General features: G+C 35.3%; 1 protein-coding gene across 3 annotated transcripts in view; it reads left to right on the forward strand.

Annotated features, from left to right (window-relative positions):
- ARHGAP5 (Rho GTPase activating protein 5) overlaps nucleotides 1-21,820 on the forward strand; it is a 46,982-nt gene extending 25,162 nt beyond the window's left edge. For 2 of the 3 annotated variants that reach the window (XM_058806238.1, XM_058806239.1), the window contains exons 5-8: nucleotides 11,004-11,081; nucleotides 12,027-12,158; nucleotides 13,704-13,809; nucleotides 18,029-21,820. In XM_058806238.1, coding sequence (XP_058662221.1) covers nucleotides 11,004-11,081; nucleotides 12,027-12,158; nucleotides 13,704-13,809; nucleotides 18,029-18,359 — 647 coding nt within the window. In that variant the 3' untranslated portion in view covers nucleotides 18,360-21,820. The remainder of the gene's footprint in view (nucleotides 1-11,003; nucleotides 11,082-12,026; nucleotides 12,159-13,703; nucleotides 13,810-18,028) is intronic. The other variant, XM_058806240.1, reaches the window with a different exon arrangement.
- Nucleotides 21,821-26,706: the final 4,886 nt, after the last annotated feature.

Consider the following 26,706-nt stretch of genomic DNA (forward strand, 5'->3'; position numbering starts at 1 on the left):
TAGTGTATAGGTCCTGCTTGCTCTGAAGTTTTCTAAATCCTATATTGCTGTATTTGAAGTAAGTGACAGTGTGACTGAACTGAAGCATGTGCAGGACCATCTTTAGATGTGTGTCTGGAATGAGAATATTGTTTATTGCAAAGTAAAACAGCATCTTTTTTCCAAATTTGTTTATATCTCTAATACAATTTTGACTGTAAGATGAGAGTAGCAGTTTTAGCAAGAAAAAAATCTAAAGGGTTTTCTTTCTTACAGTAAAATTCAGTTTTGTTGCCATCTGTAAGAATAGTGTTTCTAAAATAACTACCACAGGTGGTAAGCTTCATAGCTGTTTTTGAATACTTACATACTGCATTATTGCAATAAAGAAATTAGGTGAAACCTCAGGCACTGATCTCTTTGGAGTCAGAGGTATTAGTACAGATCTGTCTTTAACCTTTACTTTCTATGCATTAAAGGTAAGAGCTGTATTTTCTGCCCTCCTACTTCTGCTTTTTCCAGCTCATCTAGTTAAAAATGGGAAAGGAGGAATATATATATATATATATATATATATATATATATGTGTGTGTGTGTGTGTGTGTGTGTTGTGTTTGCTGGTTTTTGTAGCAAAAAAGGCCCCAACCCAAGTCAAACGAGCATCATTTATAGGTGAGTCACTGACACTGGTGTTCTTTAAAAGTGGCTATGTACAGCTACTATGCATAGCTATATAAAACAGATATTGGCTGGTATTTAATTTCAAGAGTTTGTAGAATCTAGCAATAACTTAGTTTGAACATGTTCCACTTTTTAAGAATACTTTCAAACAATGAAAGTATTCTTGTAAGTCCAGTTCTAGAAGTTTTATTTGCTTAAAAATATTGTTGTCTTTGTGAAGAACTTTCAAAAAAAAAAAGTACTTCTCCCAAAGAATTTTCACCAGCTTGTGGGGAAGAGGGAGAACTATAATAGTGTGAGAACATTATTTGTTCCCTTTTTTCATTGTAATCATCAAACCATGCAAACAGGCAAAACATTTTGTACGTCTGTTCTCTTCTCATGACCTGTCTTGGGAAAATAAGATGTTGGGTTAAGCTGCTATGTGTTCAAAATGTAGGGTCCCCTCAGAAGGCACAACTTTTCCATTGGCTGTGTTATGTTAGCTCATCCTGGAATGCTGCTGTACACCTGGAGAGTTTTAATTCTGGCCATGAATGTCAGCCCGACTAACATGATGCCCCTAGTTGTCTTCCTAGTTCTGTTAAACACGTAGAACAAAACCTCTGGTTTTGATCTGTACTAGAATTTTCTTTCTCCTCTTTTTTTTCTACTCTGCATTGTGTGTAAGTAGCTTTGGTGTTGCTTTCAGCTTCCATACTTAGCTGTGAGAGTTTTATTTCTGGTGTGTGTTATTTTTATATTGAATTAATATGCTGTGGGTATTTGAGTTTCAAGCCGGGTTCTCATAGAATGTATTTGTTGCCTTTGAGAGAAAAGAATGTTCACTTGCATTGCCTTCAAATCCTGTACTGATATACGGTCGCATCATTGACTTTGTGACTGTCTGAGAAAATTCTACAAATGTGGTGGGGATTATCAGCCTGCACAAGGCAAGTCAGGGGCTATTGGCTGCAGCTGGAGTTGAGAGTGGCACCATTCCTGTGTGATAAGGCTGCTTGGCCCTGGGGAGTCATTCAGCACTCGTCTGTCTCATAGCAGTCAGTCTGCTGTCAGTGTCAACTGCACTGAATACCAGTGTTTATTATCACTGTCTTCCTAATCAAGAAGTGCAGTCTTTTCCAACTCAGCTAATCTGGTTATTTCTCTTACAGAGGATATAGTTGTTTAGTGTTTCCTCATCAGGTACTTCCATGGGGTTCAGCTCCTTCCCATGTAATTGAGATTGTGGCTGAATTTGTGATTAATCTCGACTTGAAAGGCTGATCTTAATTTTTAATGTTTCCTGTTTCTGTCTCGTGAAATTATACAAGGCAATGCTTTGTACCCTCTCATCTAAATTTTGACTGAGGCTAGAAAGTACACAGTGAAGAACAATTTCCTCTATTTCAGATGCCTGGATGAGACAATAGTATGTTGAAGTGTTTTTGAAGATTCTTGCTCCACCATAAACCTTAAAGAATTGAGCCCATGCAGAAAGTACCATCAGATTTTTGTTTTACCATAATGTTCTGGAAACATCCTCACCAAAAAAAAATGTGTGTCAGTAGAAGAGGGACAGTTTGGAAAAACCAAAGAAAATTCAGGAGCTTAATTTTCTAGCCTTTTATAAATCAACAGATTTTTTTTCTTCTGAAGGAGCCATACTGTTCCTGTCAAGGTAAAGGGTGATCTGGTAAAGATAAGGAACAGAACCTAAGTCTGTTCATATAAGTGAAGGTTATTGTCTCTCTTCCTCTTTAGTATTTTTCAACAAAAAGCTTTATTCTAAACTGGTATAACTTTATGGAGCCAACCAATTAGTTCTTGAAACATTAGCACAGAGCTTGAATCCCCTTGTAATCTTTTTGGTAGTATTGGAAGCAGAAACTGGGAGGCAGTTAACTCAGGTCAATGCCTGAGTAGATGTGAGGCTGGTAAGCTGTAAATGTGTGTTAGAACCTCCATTTCACAGCCACCTGCACTGTCACTGCTACTGGGAGTGCCAGGCAGCAAGAGCACATAATACTTGGTTTTGTTGGAATCTATTGATTAAAAACAAATCACAATACCATGTGAGAACATTTTAAATTTTATACTACTGTCACTTCTGGATAAGAAAGGAGGAAAGATTTGCTAAATATTGTAAACAAGCTTTGCTTCTGTGTTTTTACATTGTCCACAATTATAGGAAAGCCTTTTTTCTGTCCGAGCCTTTAATTTTTGAATTCATTGTAATTATAGCAGGATGAGTAATATTTGGGTGTTGGTTGTCAGAGCTCTTTCTTGGTTCACTGAACAATATGATAAAAAGATTTTTTTTTTCCTTTCAAGTAAGTAACTTGCTAATGATGAATTACCAAGTTTTTCACTAAATGTCTTGGTATAAATATATAATGTTTTCAAAAAACTTGATTTTTGGTTAACATATTGTGGTCTTATCTGTAACCTTTTACAGACTATTTGAGCACTTTCCTGTTACTAGTAACATGTATGGTATTTGTGTGCTTTTACCTCTGTCACATCCTTTTCAAATTGGTTTGTAACTTGCACATGAGGACAACTATTTGAATTGACTCTCATTGGTAGCTATTTTTGATTATGAGCTTCCAAAAGAGTATTTTGATTGTATAGGTGTTCTGGTCGGCTTTTTGCTTTCTCCTGATGGACTGAAGAGAACTTCATTTTGTTGCATCATTTGAAATGAATTTTTATAAGATATTGGTTTTTGGTAAACCGGGTTTATGGAAAGGTACTTAGCAGGGAAACTTTGATTTTTAAGAAAATTGCAGTGGCTGCTTTTATATACAAGTAATGGTGCTATGCTAAGGTATACTAGAAAAAAATATTACCTGCTGTTTTTAAATAAGAAAATCCAATGTAGACCGTTACCTTTTTTCAAAATACGTTACAGAATTGAGATACTTTTTGAAGTATGCTGTATGAATTGCATGAGTTCTGTATTTCTCTAAGAACTCATGGAGAGAATAAGGTAGATATTCAGTAGTTTGACAGAGAGGAACAGATTTCTGGAGGGTGATTTAATGTCTTCAACAAAATGTTGATATGGTTTGAATTTTGTTTTGCAGTATAATGGAAAAAATATTTATTGAATGTCCAATTTTAAGTGTGAAAAGTGTACATATTTATGCCAACTTTGTAGCTTGAGTGTTTTGTTGGTAATGTTTTTATGCTGTTACACACACTTCAGATTTAGTGATGAGCTATTCCATGGACTGTTTGTGTACTAGTCAACACCTACTGTTATTGATTTTTAAGTTTTCCCATACTTAAAATAATTCAGGTAAGATGACTAATGCTATCTGATACTCTTAGCGTGTCAGGTTTTTTTTTTTTACTTTAGTAATTTTTTGTGTTTTGGGTTTACTTTTTGTATTTGTTCATGCATTGGTGAGAAGTTTGACATAGATTATATTTCATTCTGTTTTACCAAGGAAGGAGACATCAAATTAACATTGCAAATACTAGTAGTTTTGCCATTGATTACATACAGTTCTTCATGATATTCAACTTTAATATCAATATTTTAATGTTTTTTTTCCTCTGAGCTTTCAAATGTTTTTAATTTTTATAGAATATTGCTATCCATGTACTTCATTGACCAGATTATAAATTTTAGATTCCATACTTCATAGAAAACTTGTAACATTAATGGAGTGGTAATTGTACATTAAATACTTTAGCAAAGAGATGCTTATTATAATAATTTGTGTTTTAATAATTCAGTTTCTCAGTTGTGAGACAAGGAATGGAATAAAGATGTGGGAAAGAATTTGACAGAGCTAAATGTTGCTATCTCACATGGTTCCTATGGAGAGCTCTAAGAGAAATTAAAAATTATGTACTTGGGATACGTACAATAATTGCTGCTTTTGATATTGCGACTATTTTTGTGATGCTGGGAAATTTACAGTTTTGGAGGTAATTCAAGTAAAAGAATATCGCCTTCTTCAAATGTCCTTCAAACCTACCTTGTACCATGGTCTTTTATGCTGAATATCCTGCGAGGCTAGATTTTTACATTGACAGTATAGATAAGGCAAAGTTTGTCTCCAGAGAATGAGGTTTGGTAGAAATAGGCAAAGAAAATGAGTCAGCAGTGCTTGTTGTGGTAAAGAAGTCAGGTACATCATTGAGATATATTCCTTGTAGCTGGAAAATTGAGAAATTCAAGATTGATTGCTTGCCCTTTTACTCAAGGGGCTTGGGGAGAGCTGGAGGGTTTTAGGAACCTGTTGTGTTGGGCAGAGAGAACAGACCTGGACACCCCCTTGGTATGGTGTATGAGTTTCTGTCACTTTTAGTTTTGGGCACTTGTCAGATGTCTCTGAATCAGTGGAATTCCCTGTTCTGAAAAGCTGTATCAGCAAAAATGGTAAAAGTTCTGCTATGTAGTATTACAGCTGCTAAGTTAAGAGTCAAACATGTGCCAAAACAAGTGCAAGGCAGGGAGCAGGAGCAAGGAGGGAGTGATGGGTGAGGGGGGAGTGAGACCATTGTTTTCAGTCATATTGTTCAGTGAAGTTGACTCAACTGCCCATGAAGCTTTATGTTTAGCAAAAAATGCACACAGGCCATGACTCCTACTTGTGATTCTGGTTTAAATGGCTCTACAATACATTTGGTACTTTCATTAGGTTGGAGAGTGATTCCAGAGTGGGTGGTGTGGTTAATGTATTTCAGACCAGGGCTTCTGCTGAAGGGAACATAGACAAGCTGGAGGAATGGGATAGTAGGAACTTGAAGGAATTCAGTGAGGACAAAGCCAGGCCATTCAACTAGAACTGCAAGGACTAAACCCCTGCAGTAGTAGATGCTGAGCACTTGACTGGGTCCATGTCAGTGCTAATGAAAAGGATGTTGTGGTTGTGGTGGAGAATGGGCTGATCATGCCTTCTGTATTGGATTTTCCCAGTAGAAGGGGCAGACACTACAGCAGTAGAAGCAGGTACTAATTTTTGCTCTACACTCACTTGTTGGACGTCATCTGAAATACTGCAAGAAGGGTGTTGACAAACTTGAGTCTAGCAAAAGGGGGTCAGGGGCTGGAGTTGCTAATATTATGTGGGTTTATTCAGCTTGGAGAGGAAGAGGCTGAGGAGGTACCAGAGGAGGCTTCCCATACCTATGAAGAGATTACTGAAAAGGTGCAGCCAGGCTAAAGAACTGAAGTACAATGTCATTAACATAGGAGGTTCTGAGTAGAAAGAAAGGGAATACTTTTGCTCTGAAGTTTATTAAAACACTGGTTCAGGTTATCCAGAGAGATTGTGGGGTAAATTGGAGATATTAAAGGGAAGTTTAGATAAGCACCCAAATCTGACTTCAGTGTTGACTGTTATTTGAGCAGAAGGTTGCACTAGATGATCTCCTGAGAATTCCTTCTGTGATCACTTCAAAATTGGCATAGAATAGGTTTCAGTAGTTAGGAGACTGTACACCAGTCTGTGTTTGTAACTTTGGAATTAATCAACAGAGAGGAAACAAACTCAAGAGGGTAAAACAGGCATCAGTCATTTCTCCTAATGGAAGACTGACTACCACACAAGGGAGGAGCACATGCATTAATTTAGTAGTGCGAGAGAATCACTGAAAACTGTAAACAAATATGTTTTGAAATACTCATAAAACACATGTTGTGTGTTTGAGTTGTATTGCTAATGAGGTATCTGTTCAAAGGAAACATAATGAGAATTATATAAAGAATTCCTAAACAACTCAGTTAGGACCAAGGTGCCAGGGTATGTACGATAGTTATCCTGCTCCACTTATTCCCTCAGCATTCTCCAGACCCAAAGTGACCAAAGAGCTATATGCCTGGAAAACTACAATGCTTCTGTTGTCACCCATTTTTAGTGAAGCAAAGAATGCACCTACCTTCTCCTAGGCATTTTCATAGTGTCATATTAATTGTAGTCTTGTATTCCTTCTTTGGAATGGGTAGGCCTTAAAATAAGGGCTTGAGTGACACTTCATGAAATGTTTGAGACCTTGTTTAATAATCAGTTAGTGTAAATTATAGTAATGTTAATTCAGCTTTGGAGAGCTTCCTATTATAAGGGTCTTTCTAAAAGGACTGCTTATTTCCTTCCACTACTTGTTGTTTATTGAACATTTCAATATGCTATAAATTATTTTATTACAAGAAACAGTAAAACACTTATTTTTGGTTCTGGATTTCAGTGTGTGAATTGAATGTCATGGGATTTTAAATGTCAGTGTTGATGAGGACACATTAAATGTGTTTTGTGTAAGTAAAGTTAGTGTGAGATTCTTACTTAGAGATTGGCTTCTTTGCTCAGTAATTATATACATTCTAGGTGTACATAGAAATTACTGGTTTGGATCAGTAAATTGGCAGTTTCTGTAGTCTTGTGTTGTAGCATGGGAGTTGAGGTACACCAGATCCATCTGTGGAATAAAATTAGAGAAATACACAGATCACCAAATTTACAAACCTAAGTGTGGGAATGATAGTCTCACCTGTTGTAGTGGAGAATGAGTCCTGAGAAGTTCCATTGGCCACTGTAGGGGAAGGAATTGAACTGGGAGAGATGGACTTACTGTGATTGTGGCATGTATTCAGAAACACAGACTGAACATGATAGGAACCTGGCTGTGGATGTTGTTAGCAGACACTCTATGACTTTTCAGCAGTCTAAATGTTAGTATAGCTGTTGTCACTTGGGAAGAGACTTTGAAATCATCATAGACAGCTCTCTGAAAACTTAAACTTTCTGTACTTGCTGTCAAGCAAGAAAAAAAAAAAAGTAAATGTTCTGGAGGGAGAAAAATCATGCTATTACATAATGTGGTGCTATATACACAGTTTTGATACTGGTTGCAATTTGGTTCAGCCTTTCTCAGAACAGGAAAGAATTGGAAAAGATAATACATATGGGAGTAATTGTAACTCTTGGATAAAGATGCACAAAATTGATTAGCTTAGAACATTTCTCAGGAGGAGCAATTACATAAATTTACAAAACCAATGCTGGGAAGATGTAGAGAAGTTACTGCTTCTCGTTGAGTGAAAAAAATTATGCCAACTTTAGGTACTGAGCATAAACTCTGTGTGCTTTCATAATGTACATTCTGGAATGCCAAAACTGCATTCACCGTGATGTGAGGACCACAAGTACATAACTTGAAGGAGTTGGAGTGAATTAGTGAAGGATAAATCCCCAGATGGCTCTTACAACACCTTATGCAAAAGCCTATGTAAGCCACCATCTAGAGAAAGCTGGGAGCATATACCACAAAAATATTGCTGGTAGTTTTTTTTTTCTCTCTTGCCCTTTTTACTCTTCTCAAGCATATACTGCATGGTGTAGTATATGATATGGAAAATGAATATTGTGCCAGGTAGACTTTGATCTTCCTTTATGCTGAAGTATGTTCTGTGGAGAAACCAAGAGTTGTGAAAATATGTTGGGGCCTAAAAATGGAAGTGTCCTGCAGACTGATTATGCATTTAGGTGCAGATCCACCTTGTTGTTTTCTCTGAAATGCTTTGAACCCCATGTGGTGAAGTTCTAGTTAGATGGGATGGAGCCCTGGTCACAACTGGCATCAGAAAAGAAGGTGCAAGAGAATTTATTAGGCACTATGAGATACTTTGAGAAAAGAGTAGCCTAGGCAAAGAGGATGTGCACTGTCTTGAAATAGATTATTGTGATGTCATGTAAGAAGGATCTAGTTATTTAAACCTAGAGGTGTTGTAAAACTAGCAGGACAGAGAAGCAAATAATTCATATTGTTCTGATATAGAATATTGCAGCAGCAATTATGTTTGGTGAGGATATGTTGAAAATGACAACTGGACCAGAACACAAACAGAGTGAGAACATAGAAAAAAGTTACGGAAAATCAAAAGGATGCAGATGAAGGAACCAAATTTTTAAAAAACTGTCAGAAAAAAAGACATGTTGAAGGCTCTCTATCTCTCCCTCTTTTATTATAGATACGTACTATAGATATACAGGGAGTTTAAAAGCTAAAACTAGTGAACTAGAATGTCTGATAATTGATGGAAGATCTTGGTGTAAGAAGCATTTGAGAGTCGTGGTTGCGTAATAGAAAGCAACAGAGAATTGGAACTTTACTTAAATAATACCTTCACACTTCTAGCTTTGTGCTTGCACACAGATTAAATTGTCTCCTTCCGTGCCTTAGAGAAAGTGTAATGACAATTGACCAACCATTTCATGAAGCATGACTTTCTAGAACATCCACAAGCAAGAAAAATTTTTCCTTGAGGAATTCAGAAGACAAATTTAGTAGCTTAATCCAGAATTGCAGCACTTCATTATTTTTGGAAGATGCCTAAATTCAGTAGGCATCTCCTTATTTAACCTGAAGATTTTCTGAAGTACTGTAAATTGTCTTTCTTTGTTTCTTAGAACTGTAGTGCAGATAGCACACTAGAGCATGTGTCTCCAAAGCAGCCAGTTCAAGTATTTGAGATGTATAAACTCCTACTAGACAGTGACTGGGTCAGACTTCTCAGAGATGCTATTGCAGCACATGCAGTTTCTTTTGTGCTGAAAGATAGTGAATAGTAGTTGGATAAAACAAAGACTGTCCTGCAGTTGTAGGGTCTCCAGCAGAGAATTCTCTCATACTAGACAAAGAGAATCTTGATCATAGCTTATTCTCATCTACCAGTGGTCTTTTGTATTTATTTACAGCTTTTGGAAGAGGAGTGTAAAGTGTTTCTGGCTGTGATCACATGTGACACATTCGGGATTTTATTTTTGAAGGCAGGTTTGAAACTCCTTTCAAAATGTGGAAGTCACTGAATCATTGAAACCACTTTTTGTTCTGTGCCACCAAATTCTACCTTTTAGTAGTGTTCAGGGTATCAGTGGACAAGGCTCAGGTTTTTTGAAAGGACTGTTCAGGTGTTTATTTACAAGAGGAAAACACTTGGCTATTGAATTGGAAAGCTAAATGATGGACATGTGAGTTTATAGAAGAAATGCTTACTAAATAAGCCTTGATGCAGCCAGTGAAGAGACATGTTGAGCTGTTGAGACATTAAGGAGGAAATTAGGAGTGAGAAGAGTCATGTGAAATTGTTAAAAATATCCCAGCTGTATGAACCAGCCAAGTGATTTTTTGTACTTTGAACATTTTCATAGGATTCTTAATGTTTCTTGATAACTTAAAAGACACCTTCAGTGGATTGCAGTGTGACAGAACAGTTATGTATTGATCTGATAATCTAAAATGCATTCAGTTATTGGCTTATGATGGCAAAAAGCCAAGAGATTTCATAAAACTTTGAGACCAGTGAATTTTTAATAAACTCATGTATGCAATGTAGTGTTAACAAGATCTAGTATATAGGTAATTTTGCACCCATAAAGGTAACTTGAATTAAGGAACTATAAATTGTTTATATTGCTCAATAGGTTCTAAATTAAAAAACAAAAATATCTTTGGTAATGGTGTGTTTATCAGGATGGTCTCTTTCATTCTGTGAGTAGCTGTGGGGAAAAAAAGACAGCAATGTGGTAGGAAGCATAATCATTGGAGTGGAGTGTGTGTGTGTGCATAATTAAGGTGGACTGTTCAATGTTTACCTTGAAAGTCTGGTGGAATTACGATGACTCTAATGTGTGGTAAAACAAAGTAATAATAGAAGCTTGGGAAACATCTGCTTCCTAACACCTTTCTCCTTTTCCCTGACCCCTTAAAGAAAGACTTGTAAAAGATGGGATAATTTACCTTAGCTAGGAAGTGAGGAGAAATAGATTCAAAGTTTATAAAATACAAATGGTAAAAGGGAAAGCATGTTGGAAGATTAAGTTCTTGTCATATACAGGAGTGTGTTACACCATGAAATTAAAAGATCAGGATTCAGTTACAAACGCCTGGGTCTTTTTTACCCTGCAGAATATTTTTAGTGTGTTGTTGCTTGCCATAATAAATTGTTAAGCCCAAACTGTGAAGACAGTTTTTAAAAACATAAGTGTTGGGGTACCACAAAATTTAGCTTTGTGATTATTAAAAAAATGGTGCAAATAACAACAGTCTAATAGAGATCAGTAAGAGAATAATTTTGGCTGCATTATTCAACAAATGTCTGCATCAGAGTCTTGTTATCCTCCAGTGTAATTTCCCTTGATTCATGTTAATGGAATGATGGACTCAATAGACAACTGACAGTTTGTGTTTTGGTATTCCTATATTGCTATAATGGTTTATTTGTTAACTTTTTAGGCACTTAAGAAATGTATTCCTACTTTTGATTCTGAATTAGTAGTTACACCTGGTTCTGCTTTGCTTTATAGTATACAAACCTGCTTTTTAATATTTGTTTTTCCTCCTCTTCTAAGGATTATGTACTGAAGGCCTGTACCGTGTTAGTGGGAATAAAACAGATCAAGACAACATTCAAAAACAGTTTGATCAAGGTAATCAGAGATTTTATTATTTAAACCTAAAACAGAGCATGAATTCTCCAAGGATTTGTCACAGTGCAATATGAAAGGATTGCACATAGCACTGTGTCCTTAATGGTCTGGTGGGTTGTATTGGTATAGTCCAGGATATTACCAGTGAATTCCAAGGACAGGAGGGGAATGTTGTTGCCGTTGGCTTCAATGCTGTTAAAATACTATCTAGCTGGTATTTGAAGGTTTGAAAGAGTTGAAGTGCAGTCGTAGCTGCTCCTTGTGTTAACAGCTCATCAGCCCTAGGTATTAAGGCATTCACTCCTGCTTCTTATGCCCCACAAACAGTAATTCTTTAGTGAAAGCTGTCTTGAATAACATGCATTAACAGTTAAGTCTGAATAATTTCTAATACAGCCTTTGTCATTGTAGAATATAATGAAATGTGATTGCTAGTTTGGACTGTTCACTTTGATGTGTTTATCTTTTAAAATGAAAATATTTATTATAAGTTCTTGAATGTTAATCATGAAGTTGAGTCTGTGAAAAATTGTAAAATATCTCCTAGGTGTTACGGAAAAGAAATGTGCTATTTCTTTATGCTTTGCTGTTTAGCAGCATTTTGGGAAATAGAATTTATAACTCCTTACTGGGAAAAATAGATTAATCAGAAGCCAGTTAATGACAAATACAAAATCATTCAAGTCTTCATGGAGAATTAGACAACTTTATTTTTCTGATCTTCTACTGTTTTGTAATGCTGTCAGATTTTTTTTATATTTGATTTTTTATGGGTTGGTGTGATAGCAGCTTCTCAATAGGTTCACCTTTTCCTTCCTTATTTAATAATCATTTAGCAGAATTTTAGTTTTTAATGTTTTGAATAAATTGTATTCATAAAGTATTATAAGGAATGATAACAGTAGGTTTTACTTACACTGCTATTTTTTAAATTTTGTTTTGCAGATCATAATATCAGTCTAGAATCAATGGGAGTAACAGTGAATGCTGTGGCTGGGGCTCTGAAAGCTTTTTTTGCAGATCTGCCAGATCCATTAGTTCCTTACTCTTTGCATCAAGAGTTGTTAGAAACATCAAGTAAGCAATTAACAACCTTTTCTTGGTTTAATTGTGTTATTTCCATTGCCCTTCTTGCAATTTTTACTTCATTGTAAGTTGAAAGGACTATCTGCATGGAATAGTTTTTTAAATTCCTTAGACACACGTATTTTTTAATATTCTTTAAAATTAGAAGAACTATATATGATGAGAGGAATGTAATACACTTATTTTTCAAAATAAGAAAATTTAATTCAGAGACATCTACTTTTTTCTATTCCTTGTTAAGTGATGAAAATGATGAAAGCTCTTGGAGCAGCTTTGCAGTTTTTAATGGGAAAAACTCCTTGAATTAATGAGTTCTTACATTCAAAGTAGACTTTAAAAATCAGACACATCTATGGGATATTATGGTAATTCTCTAATTCACTTTGATTTTTTTCAAATTCTTTTGGAACTCTTGTAAAATGCTTAGTTTTGTTTGCCTTTGCCTTACAAACGTTTTTCAGACATTGCATAGTATTCCTGTCTTTGAAATCAGTGTCTCCTATTGAAGCACTGGTGTAAGCCTAAGGCTTGGGCCTGGACTTGATTAATATATAGCCCATTAGAAATTTTGTATTTTCTGCTGATATCTGTAAATAGCTATTTCTGGTATTACTGCTATGCTTTTCAGGCACATTGTGCTTGTTTAATGTAGTTACTTTGGTTTTATCTTTTCTTAAATGTGTAATAGTTAAATTTCAGTCAAAACATAAAATAACTTAGAATGTAAGTATAATTACTATTTTAAAATGCCATTAATACTGCTCTAAACTTATATTTGGGATATACTGGACTGTATTTAACATTTTTTCTATGCCATTAGGATAGATCAAAGTTCTTTTTAGCAATGCAGTCAGGTAATAGAGGGGAACTTATATTCCTTTTTACGATATGAATCATCATTGATTGGAAGCATATTCTGCAGAATGTATGGATCCACAGCATTAGTTGCTGGTTTTTTAAAATAAAATTGTTGGTTTATTTCATATTTCTTTCCTACTTGTTGGCTATTTCCTGTTTGAAGCATGAATAATGTCCTTTGGGCCTGTAAAGAATCCCTGTTCTTTAGGCAGCATATTTAAAATAGCTGCACCAGCCCTATTTGTAGTTTTTTTATTATTTGAATAACTGAATTTTAAGGATATTCTAACCTCATGTGAATGTCTTTCTGTCACGATATTTTGCAAGCAGAGAGAACTCTAACAAGAAATGACCCTGTCACATTGTAATTTTACAAGCCAGCAGTAAGCTAGTCAAGTAATTATTTGCTGAACAGAGATAAATAATTCTGCTAAAATTCAGAAAAATATTTTTGTGCTTAGTTAAACTTGCAGTGGGTGTACTTATTAGTGTGCTTAGAGTAACCAGGACAAACTGTATAATAAAAAAGCTACTCTATGGAAATAGGAATTTTATTAAATATTTTCTCACTTGATATTTCTCTTTGTGTTACCTGTACCATTATGCTAGGAAAAAACTTAGCAACACTTTATTCAGTATGTTTCTAGATGTGTCAGAAAATGTCACTTATTTCTATAGAAATCATGGATAAGACAGAACGGCTACACGAGCTAAAAGAGATTGTGAAGAAATTCCACCCAGTGAACTATGATGTCTTCAGATACATAATAACACATCTAAACAGGTTTAGTATTTTTCAATTTTTGCTTAAGTTGTAACAGTTGCAAAAAAGATTGTCTTTTTAACAATGAATTATCTACTAGAATTGAAAAAAAGAAAAAAGAAAATGAGGAGTTACAGTTGATTATTAAAGCCTTATAGGTTTGTTTCTCACATATTTTTAACATGTATTTATCTGGCATCATTGCTACTATAAAGTTATAAGAATGCTGGACATAATAAAAGCTTGATATAGATATAATAACTATGCACCTAATTATAACTATTACAGACCCTCTCCCCCAAGAAGTAATACCTATTAACATTATAAACTAATCTAGGTTTAAGGAATCTGAATCATTAGGCCTAAATACCCTCTTCCCCTCTCCCTCTTTCCCCCTCCTGCCAAAACAGGGCTAGCTTAAATCAAAATCTATAATATAGAGCACAAACCCTGTGCTGAATAGATAAATGTACAACAAAGCTGTAAGTAACAGTAAACTGGTTACACTTGCTTCTTAAATTTTGCTTCTTGCATGAAATTTAATGTTTTTATATTTCAAAGTTATTTCCGTATTTACTTTAAAATAGTATTAATAGATGTGTATCACATCATAATCTGCGCCTTGACATGTAGAATATTGTCATAAAAAAGAGAGAAAAAGAGCAGCTTACCTGTGCTTCTTATTCAGCTAAAATGAAATTATTCTCTGAAATCCACAGAATGAGATAAAGCTATATTATTGTTGAGGTTATAAGGGATCTTTGGAGATTGTTTTGTTCAACCCCATTGCTTTGACAGAGTCCGTTGCAACAGATTGGCCAGGATGGTGTCCAGTTAGGTTTTCGGTATCTCCGAGAAGTTAGACTCCAATCTCTCAGAACAGCATGTTTCTGTGCTCATTCATCCTTACAATAATAAGTGTTTTATTATGCTAAGATAATTTTTTGTGGATGTTTGTGTCTGTTGCCTTTTGTCCTGTCACTGAGCACCACTCAGAAGAGTCTCAATTCATCTTCTTTATAACCAATGATAAGACTTCCCCTGGCTAAACAATCTTAACATTCTCAGCTTTTCCTCATCTGAGGGATCTTTGATCTCTTAATAATCTTCTTCCTAGTGTCCCTTCATTGGGCTCATTCCAGTGTGTTTAAATGTCTGTTGTGCTGGAGAGTCAGAGCTGAATCCCAGACTCCAGATGTGGCCTTTGGAGTGCTGAGAAGAGGGGAAAGATCAGCTCCCTAGAGCTGCTGGCAGCACTCCTAATGCAGCCTAGGGTGCTGTTGGCTGCCCTTCCACAGGGTCACCTGGCTGACTCCTGCTCAGTTTGTTGTCCATCAGGACTTTCTTGTCTCTCTGTGCAATGTTACTTTTCAGCCCAGCAATTTTGTGTATTAACACATATATAATAAGCTTTTCATGACATTTAATTGTTCTGGACTACTGTTTGTGTGTTTGTGTTTTTGCAGGTATTTGTAAAGATTTAATGAGCTTGTAGTACAGGGGTAGAAATAAGAACCTTTAACTTTCCTACTTTGTCAACAGGGAGAATGTAGGTACTCTCTATTTGCACTTTTCACAGAATGTGTAAGATTTTGGAATTTAGGTGCCTACTTTTACACTTCTCTCCTTCATATGTTCAGCTTGCTTAACCTTTATGAAGTTGTCCATTTTCCTTGTCAGGGAAATTGGATCAAATTTTCTATTGTACTCTTCTCCAATACAAATTCAGCCCTAAAATAGATAAAACCATATCAGTGAACTGATCCCCACATTACAAAACTTCAGGATGTGCTTGCAAGTATCTTAAAGTAAAACTAAACATCTCAGACTTGACACAGTTATTACTTACCTAAAAACTTCTTAATCAACCTGATAGAAATTTTTGTGGAAGAATGGCAGTCTTGGAACTGTCAAAATCTTCATCTGGTCATTGGTGTAGCACACACAGCTGAATGTACAATGTCAAGTACCTGGATTGCTGCAAGTACAAGAACTAAACATAATTTTAGAAATTCCTGAGTAATTCTAATATCTACAAACAAATGAAACATATTAATCATGGAATTTACTGGAGAACATAAGTGATGTAAATGGAACTTTCTGGTCTGGTCCTTGCTCTATTAATGATGCATGATTTACATTGCAGGTTGCTAGTAACAAAATGATCTTTTCTTAAAGAAAGCTGTCATTTTTTGTCTCATTTGCAGTGTCAGGTAGTTGCATTCCATTCAGCAAGAAATCTGCTGGGATGTAAGCAATTGTGTATATAGAAAGAGGTGGATACAGCTGTGTACAGAATCTTAAAGGCAACTTGTAGCTAAATTCTTGACAGTATTTATTTTTAAGAGACTAATTTGTGGTAAAATACTGCTGGTATATAATTAAAATGGAAATGTTGTTTGCCAAATGAATTGTTCATTTGATGAGGTAAAGCAGTCTTCTACATGATGAAAGAGCTCTCATCACAAGTTAATGTTTTAGATGCTTTGTTTTTGCATCCTACGTAATTACAGTAAAATATGTACTATTGTTGTATAGTTAGTAATGATTGGTGATTTATATTATTTTGGTGTGTCCACAAGCACAAGACCTGGTTGTTGAAACAAAAAATACAAGTATTATCCACATAGTATGAGACCAGTGAGATGAATTTTTCTTTAGTGTTATAAACACCTTTCTGAGCATTTCAGGTAATTGTGGTTAATTAACTGTAAGCAGAAGTGAGCTTTTAAAACAAGATAGCATTGTATTGACATAGGGCTTTTTGATACTTAGTTGTGTTTTATACACGTTCTTTGGTAACAAGACCCTTCCTACATAAGGACCTCGATGGCATAATATGCTTCTGAGGTCTGGGAAGATACCAGTGGGCAGCTTTTAAGGTCTGATCAGAGAGGGTTTACAGTCTGAAGTTCCTGAGACTTGGCAGTGGAGGAAGTGGGCGGGATCAAGAGAGGCATGTCATTTTTAATCGTGAGTGAACATGGAAGGTAAATGAGCACTAGCTGAGCACACAGAAGAAGATTCTAAAGTAGTTAGAGAAAATTTGGTAGGAGACCAACATACGGGCTTGGTAGGGTTTTGCTTACTCTTAGAAAGTACAGAGGTAAAGTTGAAGCACAGGAGGGGATGCAGTTGATTGTTCTTTTTGTTTAATCTGGTTGTGAATGAACCATTTTTGGGGAAAAGGTGCAATGCCTTTCTTTTTTTTTTCTCACATCTATTACTTCCTTTATTTAGTCTGATGATTGTGAGGGTACAGCATGTTAATGCTAAGCAAAATGAAGTTTACATTGATTCTTTGATCTGTAAATAAATTTAAAATATAAGTTTTTTAGCAAAGAGGTTATGAATTTTACTGACACTCAGAAATAGTTTGGTCCAAAGGACATTTGGATACTTAGTCAAAGCAGATTGAGAGGCTGTATTTGTATATCTTCACACTATTTTTTGTACTTTATCTTTACCATTATACATGCATTGTAAATGAGTGGAAATAATTTCTTATAGTGTTACTTCTAGTGTTTACTATGACTTTCACAGCTCTTTTGTCTATGGACTACAGCCAGCTGTCAGAAATTCTTGTGGGCTGCTCTTGTTAATCATCAAAATTCTAACTGACACGTTTCTGAAGTTTTATTTTCTGTCAGTTTCTACATGACAATTGTAGCTCCGCTACCTTCATGATATCTACTGTAATATAGGAAATGCACGTTCCCAGCTGAATGCAGACCTTAGGTGTTTGCCAGATGTACTAACACACGATTTTTCATGGATCTCTCAGTAATTGCTTTCAGATAAAATTGTGATGTCAGTTTAGAATACAGAATATTTTAGAAAACAAAATACCCTGGCCCTTTCTAGCCTATTGCTGTGGAAAGGATTTTGTTTTTCTGAGTAGGTATTTCCTTGTAGATGATAAATTTGATAACAGGATGGCTTTTTATCCTTTGAAGGTTTTTTGTTTTTGTTTGGTAATAGTATTGCAATAATGAATTTAGATAATAAGTGAAGAACCTGTTTCAGTTTGTTTATTATTGTCAGTTCAAAATACTAGTGGAATGTTGAATTTCTTTCTTGGTTAAAAGCTCAATCAGATTTATACTAGTTAACTATCCAAATCTGGAAATGACATGGTTTCTATATTTTCCTCTGCATAATCGCATAAAATATTCAAGAATATTTCTACTTGACTGCATACTGGTTTTAACTCACTCTGTGTGTATCATTCTCATTTCAGGGTTAGTCAGCAATATAAGACCAACTATATGACTGCTGATAACTTATCGATTTGTTTCTGGCCTACTTTGATGAGACCCGATTTTGAAAACAGAGAGTTTCTTTCCACCACCAAAATCCACCAATCAGTTATAGAGACCTTCATTCAACAATGTCAGTTTTTCTTTTACAACGGGGAGATTGTAGAAGCACCCAACCCAGTGGCCTGTCAGCCACCACCTTCCAACCCAGTGCAGATGGTGGAACCCATGGTACCCCTGCAGCTGCCGCCCCCGCTGCAGCCCCAGCTGATCCAGTCGCAGTTACCAGCAGACCCTCTGGGCATTATATAGAGATGGTGATTGCAGGCAGCCTGGCGCTGGACAGTAGAGACAAGCTATAGACATGCATGTTTCAGGATACAGTAATGTACTTCATATTTATGGAAAATAATTCCCATCCAGCTGATTGGACATCTTTTTTGTTATATCCCGTACTGTGTTCCTCATTTGTACACGCTGCAGATAAAAACTATGTGAGAAGCATGACTGGAGAGGTTTAATTTTTAAAAGCAAAAATAGCTATAAAGTACAAAGCTGCTGCTGCATGATACCTTATTGCAATCACTATATCATTCCTGTGACGGTTTGTCACAATATATTGTGAATAAAAATTTTTCTATAGAAATTAAATGATTTAAAAAAATTACATTTATGAAACATTCAGTGCTTACAGCCTGCTTTATGGCTGGTTTTTGTTATTTAACATGCTATTTTTGGCAATTTTATTCACATTCAAGCATTCTGTGTAAACAACTAAAGCCCAGCTATAGTTTATTTTGTAATCTCCTGGCTACTTATGTGACTTTATGCTTAGGGTGGTTTATGGAAGAATGCAAAATGCACTGTTGAGAATTTTACGATCCCTCACCATCCATCTTTACATATAAGTAAACCTGTGGACAGTTTAAGGGTGGGTGAACTTGCTTATTATTTCTTACAGCACAATACCAAGGACATGCTTGTTGTAAAAGTGAGTTTCAAATATTGTACAAAAATTTTGATGTTGCCTACTTATTTCTTTATGTTCCATTACTGAACTAAACATTTTGTAAAACTGTTAATTCTGTAAACAGCTGCATGTTTAAAAGATCATTGATGGTCTTGTAAACTTAATCTAATATATTTTAGATATTTTAATTTTTCCCTCTTGGGAATACATGTAGTGTTTAGAAAATAGTTCATGACATTTTCATATAAGGTTATATAACTTTTCATACATAAACATGACTTTTGTTGTAGTAAAATTCTCTAAACCAAACAATGTTTTAATCTAGGACTTCAATTAATCTATTCTTTAAATCTATTTTTATGTGACCCTCTAAAGATATACAAAAATGCATTGCTAATACATGGCAATAAATACTTTGGGTACTGACAATTAACCTCTTTGGAGTGTGTATATATAAAATCACATAAAATTGTATTCATATTTTTTCCTGTGGTATGTTGTACTAAAATTTCAAATGACTTTTTTTTTTTTCACCGTATTTTTAAATTATCTTTTTTTCATTTATTTTACTTTTATATTGGTACAAATTTTGCTGTAAAAGAATGCTGCTTAATTTAAACAAATCTTTTTGGTTAAATATTTTGATAGTGGTAAATTAGAAGGTTACAAATTGTAGCAAAGGGGAGACCATAGATAAACACTACCTGTGAGACTTTTCGTAGCAGCTTTTTTCTTTCATGCTCAAAATGTACCTTTTTAGGTCTGCAAAGAAGAAAGTTTTGGCTCATTCAGCTGCTAGAATGTTTTGTGTAGTTTAAAAACAAAGCTTTATGATGGTCACTGTTGTAATCTTCACTTATAACAAGATTTAAGATCGTCTTGTATGTATTATAGTAAATAGATGATTTTGAGAATTAAGGCTTTTATTTAGAGATTGATTTGCTCCATTTTCCCAAAATAAAATTTGCCTTTCCCACTTATGTCCTAGGTATTGTACTTCCACTGACTTGGATTATCATTCTAGATTACTAAGATACCATAAACCTGGCTGCTCTTTGAAGTACATGTATATTATAAATTATCTTGATATCGTGTTATATTCTTGCAAGTAATTATCTTTTTTAAGAAAACAAACAAAAAAGAAAAGTCAACCCTATTCCTACTGCAAAGCACACAGGAATGAATAGTACAATAAAGTCTGTCCTGTAAATTGTAGTATTCCTAACTTGTTCTACTTTACCTGTTGTCTATCTAGCTTTTATTTATAGTTTTCAGTCTAATCTTGGCATGTTTAGCAAAGAAAATGAAACTTCAAGAGTTTTATAAACTATTTCTAGGTTGCTAAAGAATTTATTTTTCTACTGTATATGGCGTAGACAAAGCATCACCTGTACAGGAAACAAGTCTATTTCTAATAGAAGTAAGCTTAAGAATAAATGCCAGTCATATCCATATTTAAAAATTCCATCTATAAAGTATCTCCAGTCTTTGTAATGTGAATTGCATTTTAAATTTTCTATAAATTCCAAGGTTTTTGCCATAATATTTAACTGATCTTTGGATACTAATTTTTAGAATAATTTACATTCCATTTCATTATGAACTTTCATGTTGAACTTTTGATCAGCAGTATTTGCAGTTCCATTTCTTTATGTATGATGTTGTGGCTAAATGGCTAAATCACCATTATTTTTAGGAATCTTAACACTTCCATTCAGCCAAATATGAAAGGGTTATTATATTTACTGGATAAACATAGAGAAATAATAAAGCATGGCATGTGGTGCCTGCTTGTCACATGGAAGAGTCCCTGCACACTGTTTGCATTATGGAACTGTTGTGTGCAGGAATGTGGACATGTGTGTATGTGTAATATGTACACTTGGAGTTTTTTATCTGTTTGTGTGTTTATGCAGACATGCATGCACATACACCCACATAGTAAAGTTTTTAAAATATGCTGGGAAATTAAACTGTGGTTATTAAAGATTTTTAATAGAGCTTTCTCAATTATTATTTTTATTAGTGCTATAAAATGAGGAAGCATGTTATTATATCCAAGTTCCTCATACTTTGGCTCATGTAGACCCTTCTAGTTTTAATGAAAATCCAAATAATAATAACTATATTTTTTAATGTGAGCATTTTTACCATAATATCTATCTTGATAAAGATACAAATGTATATTACTTTGATTGAGCCATCTCAGTGACACTTTATGGAGTAGTTTCTTTTTTTTTATGTTATAGAATGGTATAGACATACTGCATTGCATTGTCTTTCACTGTTTTAGCAATTCTAAAATCCCAGACCTGAGTTACAAAAGTGCCATTTTAAGTAATGCTTTAACAGGTTGTTTCAAAAATCTCTACCCTTCATGATCTTGTGGAATTTGAACTCATATAGTGTAAATAGATCGCAGATGTCAACTTAAGTGAAAAGAAACTTTGTTGTTGTTATATGTTTTCTCCTTTATTTGAATCCTGGTTGCTAGGAATTTATAGGTATGTTTATTTTTAGTTACTAGAGTTAGCTTCTCATATTTATGATAAACATAGAAAAACTATCAATTGGAGATTTAAAAACAGGCCATAGTTTATGTGCTTCTTTCATTTTTTTCAGTAATTGTGATGCTGTTTGTTAACTGCAAAAATTGCACACATTTAAAAAAATTTCAAGTAAAAATTTTGTTCTTTGTTTATAATGTAATCTTTTATTGCTACATCAGGAGAATACTGCAGTGAAATAAGTATCAGTGAAGCTTATTCTGTATAAAAGATGCAACGAATAAAATACTAAGATGCTTACTGTGTATAATGTTCAGTTTAGTTGCCTACTAAATTGTTAAAGGCAAAAGCACTCTATTTTTCACAGACACAAAAATGAAATTTAGCACAAAATCTTGCTAAAGTAAGAGTACAGTGTACGTTTAAGTTTCTCTTGGGTGGGAGGCTGTCTCTCATGGGTCTCTTAAATCTATTTTTCCTGTGGAATTTTTAAACCTGAAGTAAAAACTCTGGGCTTTTAAGGTCAGCTTTAAGTCATCAGAGTTGTACATTATTGGTCATAATTCTGCTAACGATATGGGATGAACACAGTTTTGATAGTAGTATTGCTCTTAGTTCTCATGTTCGCAGTGTCTGTGCTTACTTAGTTTTTTTCAGAACATCTTGAGTCATATGGCTGGTGCAGAAATAACTGCAAAACCTTCCTTACGGTCTTCAAATCTGAACATGGTTCAGGTTTTATTACACACACACACAGACACAGAGTAATGCATCCAGATAGGAGCACTTTAACCTCAAGTGGGATTCATCTTACGTAATTTCCTCAGTGTGCAAATCTCAGTTATTTAGATTGCTTTATCAAAAAACAGCTCTACTGAATCTGACTGAAATATAATGCACTGTTCAGACTCCAGTTTCTGATGAGTAGCTGTCCCAGAGAACCAAAGTGTAACATCAGTGGTCACTTGTGTCAGATTCAGTCCTTCAGCTAATTCATGGTTTCCATGGAATCAGAAAAGGATGAAGTTAATCTGTCATCATTAGTGAACTGAACACTTCCTGCCTTCCTTACTGACGATTTCTTTCCTAAGTGTGTAGCTAGTGCATCTCATGACTGTTTCCCATATGTTTCTTGTCTTCCTTACAGAATACAATGCATGTGTGTTTAGAGCTGACATTTTGTTGTTGAACTGAGTGTCATTGATGCCCAGCAGACAACATAGTGCTTTTATGTTGCAGAAAAGAGTTTAGTGTATTTGATCAGTAATAATTTGACCATTACTAGTTTTTTGTTTGTTGTGATTTAGAAAATATAAATGAAATTGTTTCACTGAGTGCCTGCAGTATAGCAGCTGTGGGTTTTTTTCCGTTTCACAGCGTGATAACAAAAGACTGTTGTTGCTTCTACTATAGTTTTAGAAAGGGTGGAAAGGAGATGCTGTAGTGACTCTAGCTAATAGCTGCATGTCAGTGCTTCAGGGTTAGTTGCAATGACTTGCCAAGTACCTCTGGCTGCTTATGTGACTGACCAATTTCTGTAGTGTAGCTTTAGCTTATATTTTTCCAGAAATTATGGTATCACAATCTATCTGTTCTTGCAGATCTTTCTGCTTCACAACTCAAGAAGTGATGGGAGGGCAAAGTGGCTGTCCTCATCAATTTCTGGAGTTCTCAGCTTTTCCACTGGTGAGAATTGCCAGGGGCTCCTAAATTGCTTTTGCAGTGTTTTACTAAAGTAGTAAACATGGAGTAATAGTTTTGAATTAACTGACACTGAATGCAATCAGTTAATGAAGCATGTAGAAAAAACCCAGGTTGCACTATCAAAGTGCAGGTGTTACGGTCTCCCCTTGAAGGCTCCATTCTCAGTCCTCGACAGTGTGACCTGAATCTGCAGTAACAGCCTTTGGTCACATGGATCCCATGCTAGTTGGGAATGAAGAAGACATCAAGAAACCTCAAAAAAAACCCCAAACCCAACAAAACAACTTGGAGCAGCTGTCTCTGAAAATATTTAGATTAAATTACTAAACATAGAGTATAGTAAATAAAATAAATATGGGGAATTAAATGTCTGTGGTTGATTATTGAAATATGTATGTATGTATGCATGCTTTTTAACTTAGTAAAGAAGTGGATGTTGATGCAGGGGTTTTAACAGTAAAGGCGGTCAGCCTGCTACAGGTAAATATTGGTTATAACTCAGATGTAGAGTTTTGAAAAATTAATGTCAACAGTTTTATCTAATTTTGGTATTGGTGAATTGTCTAGCTCTCACATGAGTTTAATTTTGTTATCCTATTATCTTGTGGTCACACAAATAAGCCTGATTTTACGTCTTTTATGTCACTGTTATGAGTTGGAAAGTTTCTTTTTGTAGATAACTGCTTTCTTTATTCTTCTTTTTGACTTAGACACAAAACTTAAAATTCATAACACGATCATACTACTTGTCTCCTATAAAATAGACCAGGTCCCACTTAAGGTTTATAAAATCTGCCAATACTCTTTTTGTCTCTTTTTGTCTGGACTTTTATGTCTGCACTGCAATTTCAAGGATGCACTTGTTCATGTCTGGAGATCTCTGATTGCTAGCAGGTAGATATCAGGGGGATCCCTTTCCTGCTTTTTATAAAAGAGTGCTGGAAAGACCAGCAAGGAAACCATTTAAAAATGGTGAAGGATAAACATGACCTCTCAGTACATCAATGAGGTGAAGATGCTCATCTCAACTGTGCTTCCTTTCTGTGCTGGACATTTGTGTGTAGGGTGCTTTTAAGCCTTCCACTGGTAGTGTAAAAGGGAGGAGGTGATGGAAAACTTACCTATGTACCCTTGTCTCTAACCTGTAGGGTGAGTGTTTAGTCTTACAAAGTTTGGGGCACAAAGTTCTCTGTGTCCAGTGTGGAGTTTTGACCCCACAGAGTCAGGGATTAGCATGTGGGCTTCAACTGAACTTGGTACAGCAAAGCACTGGGGACATACATGCAAGCCTTCAATTGTTCATCAGCATCCCTGCTCCTGAAACATGCTGCCCTGAGAGTTTTGTCAGTTTTTACTTTAAAATAGTTTTGAGTGGTATTACCACCATGATCTGCAGGTCAAAGTGTTATTTAGAGGATACAATGATTCTCTGACCTGAAATACTTCTGAGGAAGTAGAAATCAAGCTCTATTCTCCTTGGGATTGTGCACAGTACTATCAAGTATTATTTTATTTTCTTTCTTCTTTTCAAAGAAAGCATTTTCTAAGAAAAATCAGAGGACTGAACTGTTATCTGTCAGAGGTGTGTTTCTATAGCATGATAGTGACACCATGAGGTAAATGCCCAGGTCATTCAGTGAAGGCATTGAAGATGTGAATCCTGCTTCAATCATTTGGAAGACTGTCTGTGGCAGAGTAAGTGAATTGTAGAACAAATTCTCAGTCATGGCAATAGTTCCTCTTTGAAGGAAACTTAATGTTTTGTGTTTTTTTGTTTTATTTTCTGTTATTCAGGTGGGGGATAAGCTGGTGATGTGATTGTCAAACCTGAGCTCTGACCCTGTTGGGAAATAAGCAAAAAATTTGACATCAAACACACTAAAAGTCAATGCAGACATCTACATCCCTTCATAGATGTATATCTGTATACAGAGTATTGGGAGGAACTGGATGCTTCTGTTTTTCTCCAAGAGCATGTGCTTTACGTGAAGGGAAGGATCTCTTATCTCGCTTTGGATTTTGACTGCTGCCCCATATCCATTATTTTACTTAAAACATTTGCTGTAATAAATGTGGTTTTTAGGTACTGATCTGTAAATATATTGAGTCTGATTGCCTGAAATGCAGTCCTTTCCCACCCTACATTTTTCTTTATTTTCTTTCTCTCCCATACACCTCCTGCTTGTCTCCAAAACAGAAGAGCTGTCCAGCTAGAGTTCTATCATAATGAGGAAAGGGTTCTCCTGCAGGCTGCAGGGCTTTATCATTTGGGAGTACTTGGCTTTAGAGCTTGGCTCTCTTCCTTTGCACTATAAGAATTTGTTTGCTAACTTCTGGACTTGCTACAAACCTTGTTCTTTTCTTCTCCCTAAAGCTGGTGGGGATGAGTGTGCCAAAGTGAATGTCTAGAGGCAGTTATTTGTTTTTGTGCATTAATTTACAGGACACATGACCAGAGCCCTAGGATGGCAAAATTCCTTCTGAAATGTAAAGAAAAGAGTAGCTGATGTATTTAAGGAAACCTACAGCTATTCTTGCAGTGAATAGTAATAAGAACTACATTCCTGAACTCATCTGGATTATAAGTATCTTTATATTCAGAATTGTTTAGCCAAAAAAAAAAGTAAGCAATTGCCTTCTTGCAGACAAATTGCATGTCCAGCTGAAGTGAAGGACTGCTAGAAAGTGTGCTGAATATGAGCAAATGGGACGTGCAAATAGCTTAGCTCATCAGAAGGAAACCAAGATAGAATGGGGATTTTAAGAGCTGAGTTGTGAAGTGAGCGGAAGGAAATGTTTATGGTGGGTGTTCTTTCCGTTCTAGGTTTTCAGTGGCTTCTGTCTGTGTTTATACATGAGGACATGTCCTGACACATTCCATTCCCAGCACTGCAGTGCTCTTAAACATCTAGCTGTGTGCTTGATGAGGAGATGCTAAAGGCAGTTTGCATCAGCCTTTTCACTTTCAATGTAAAACCCAAGAGCTTTAAAAGGTTTCATGTAGGATAAAGGAGTTTCCGACCTTGACAAAATTCTCAGGAATTTTGTTGGCAAAAACCACAATCCCAACAGTTTCTATGGAGATTTTTTTTTTGACTGGTTGTCCTTTTTTTATAAAAGAAAAAAAAAATTGTATTGAAAACAAATTTTTCCTTTTTTTTTAATGAGAGGTGTTGGAGTTTACTATTAAAAGAAAGGATTAGAATTAGCTAAGTAACCTGGAAATACCAGTGAAGTATTCAAATTAAAGGAAATCATCTGTGATTAGTTTTTCTAGCGACCTCATAATTTTCTTACTAGCAACTAGATTCTTTTTTAAGGCTTTAAGTGTGTTTTGTTTGCAGGGATAATAATGCCATTTTAAAAATATAGTTGCATGTAGTAGTTTCTGTGTTGAAGTAGCTGCATACAGGAGGCCCTGGATTATTCATTGTTCTGATGGTAAGTGAAAGAAATCCTGATTTCTTCCTGAAAATAT

The sequence above is a fragment of the Ammospiza caudacuta genome, chromosome 6 (assembly GCF_027887145.1).
Source record: "Ammospiza caudacuta isolate bAmmCau1 chromosome 6, bAmmCau1.pri, whole genome shotgun sequence".
NCBI classification, from domain to species: Eukaryota; Metazoa; Chordata; class Aves; order Passeriformes; family Passerellidae; genus Ammospiza; species Ammospiza caudacuta.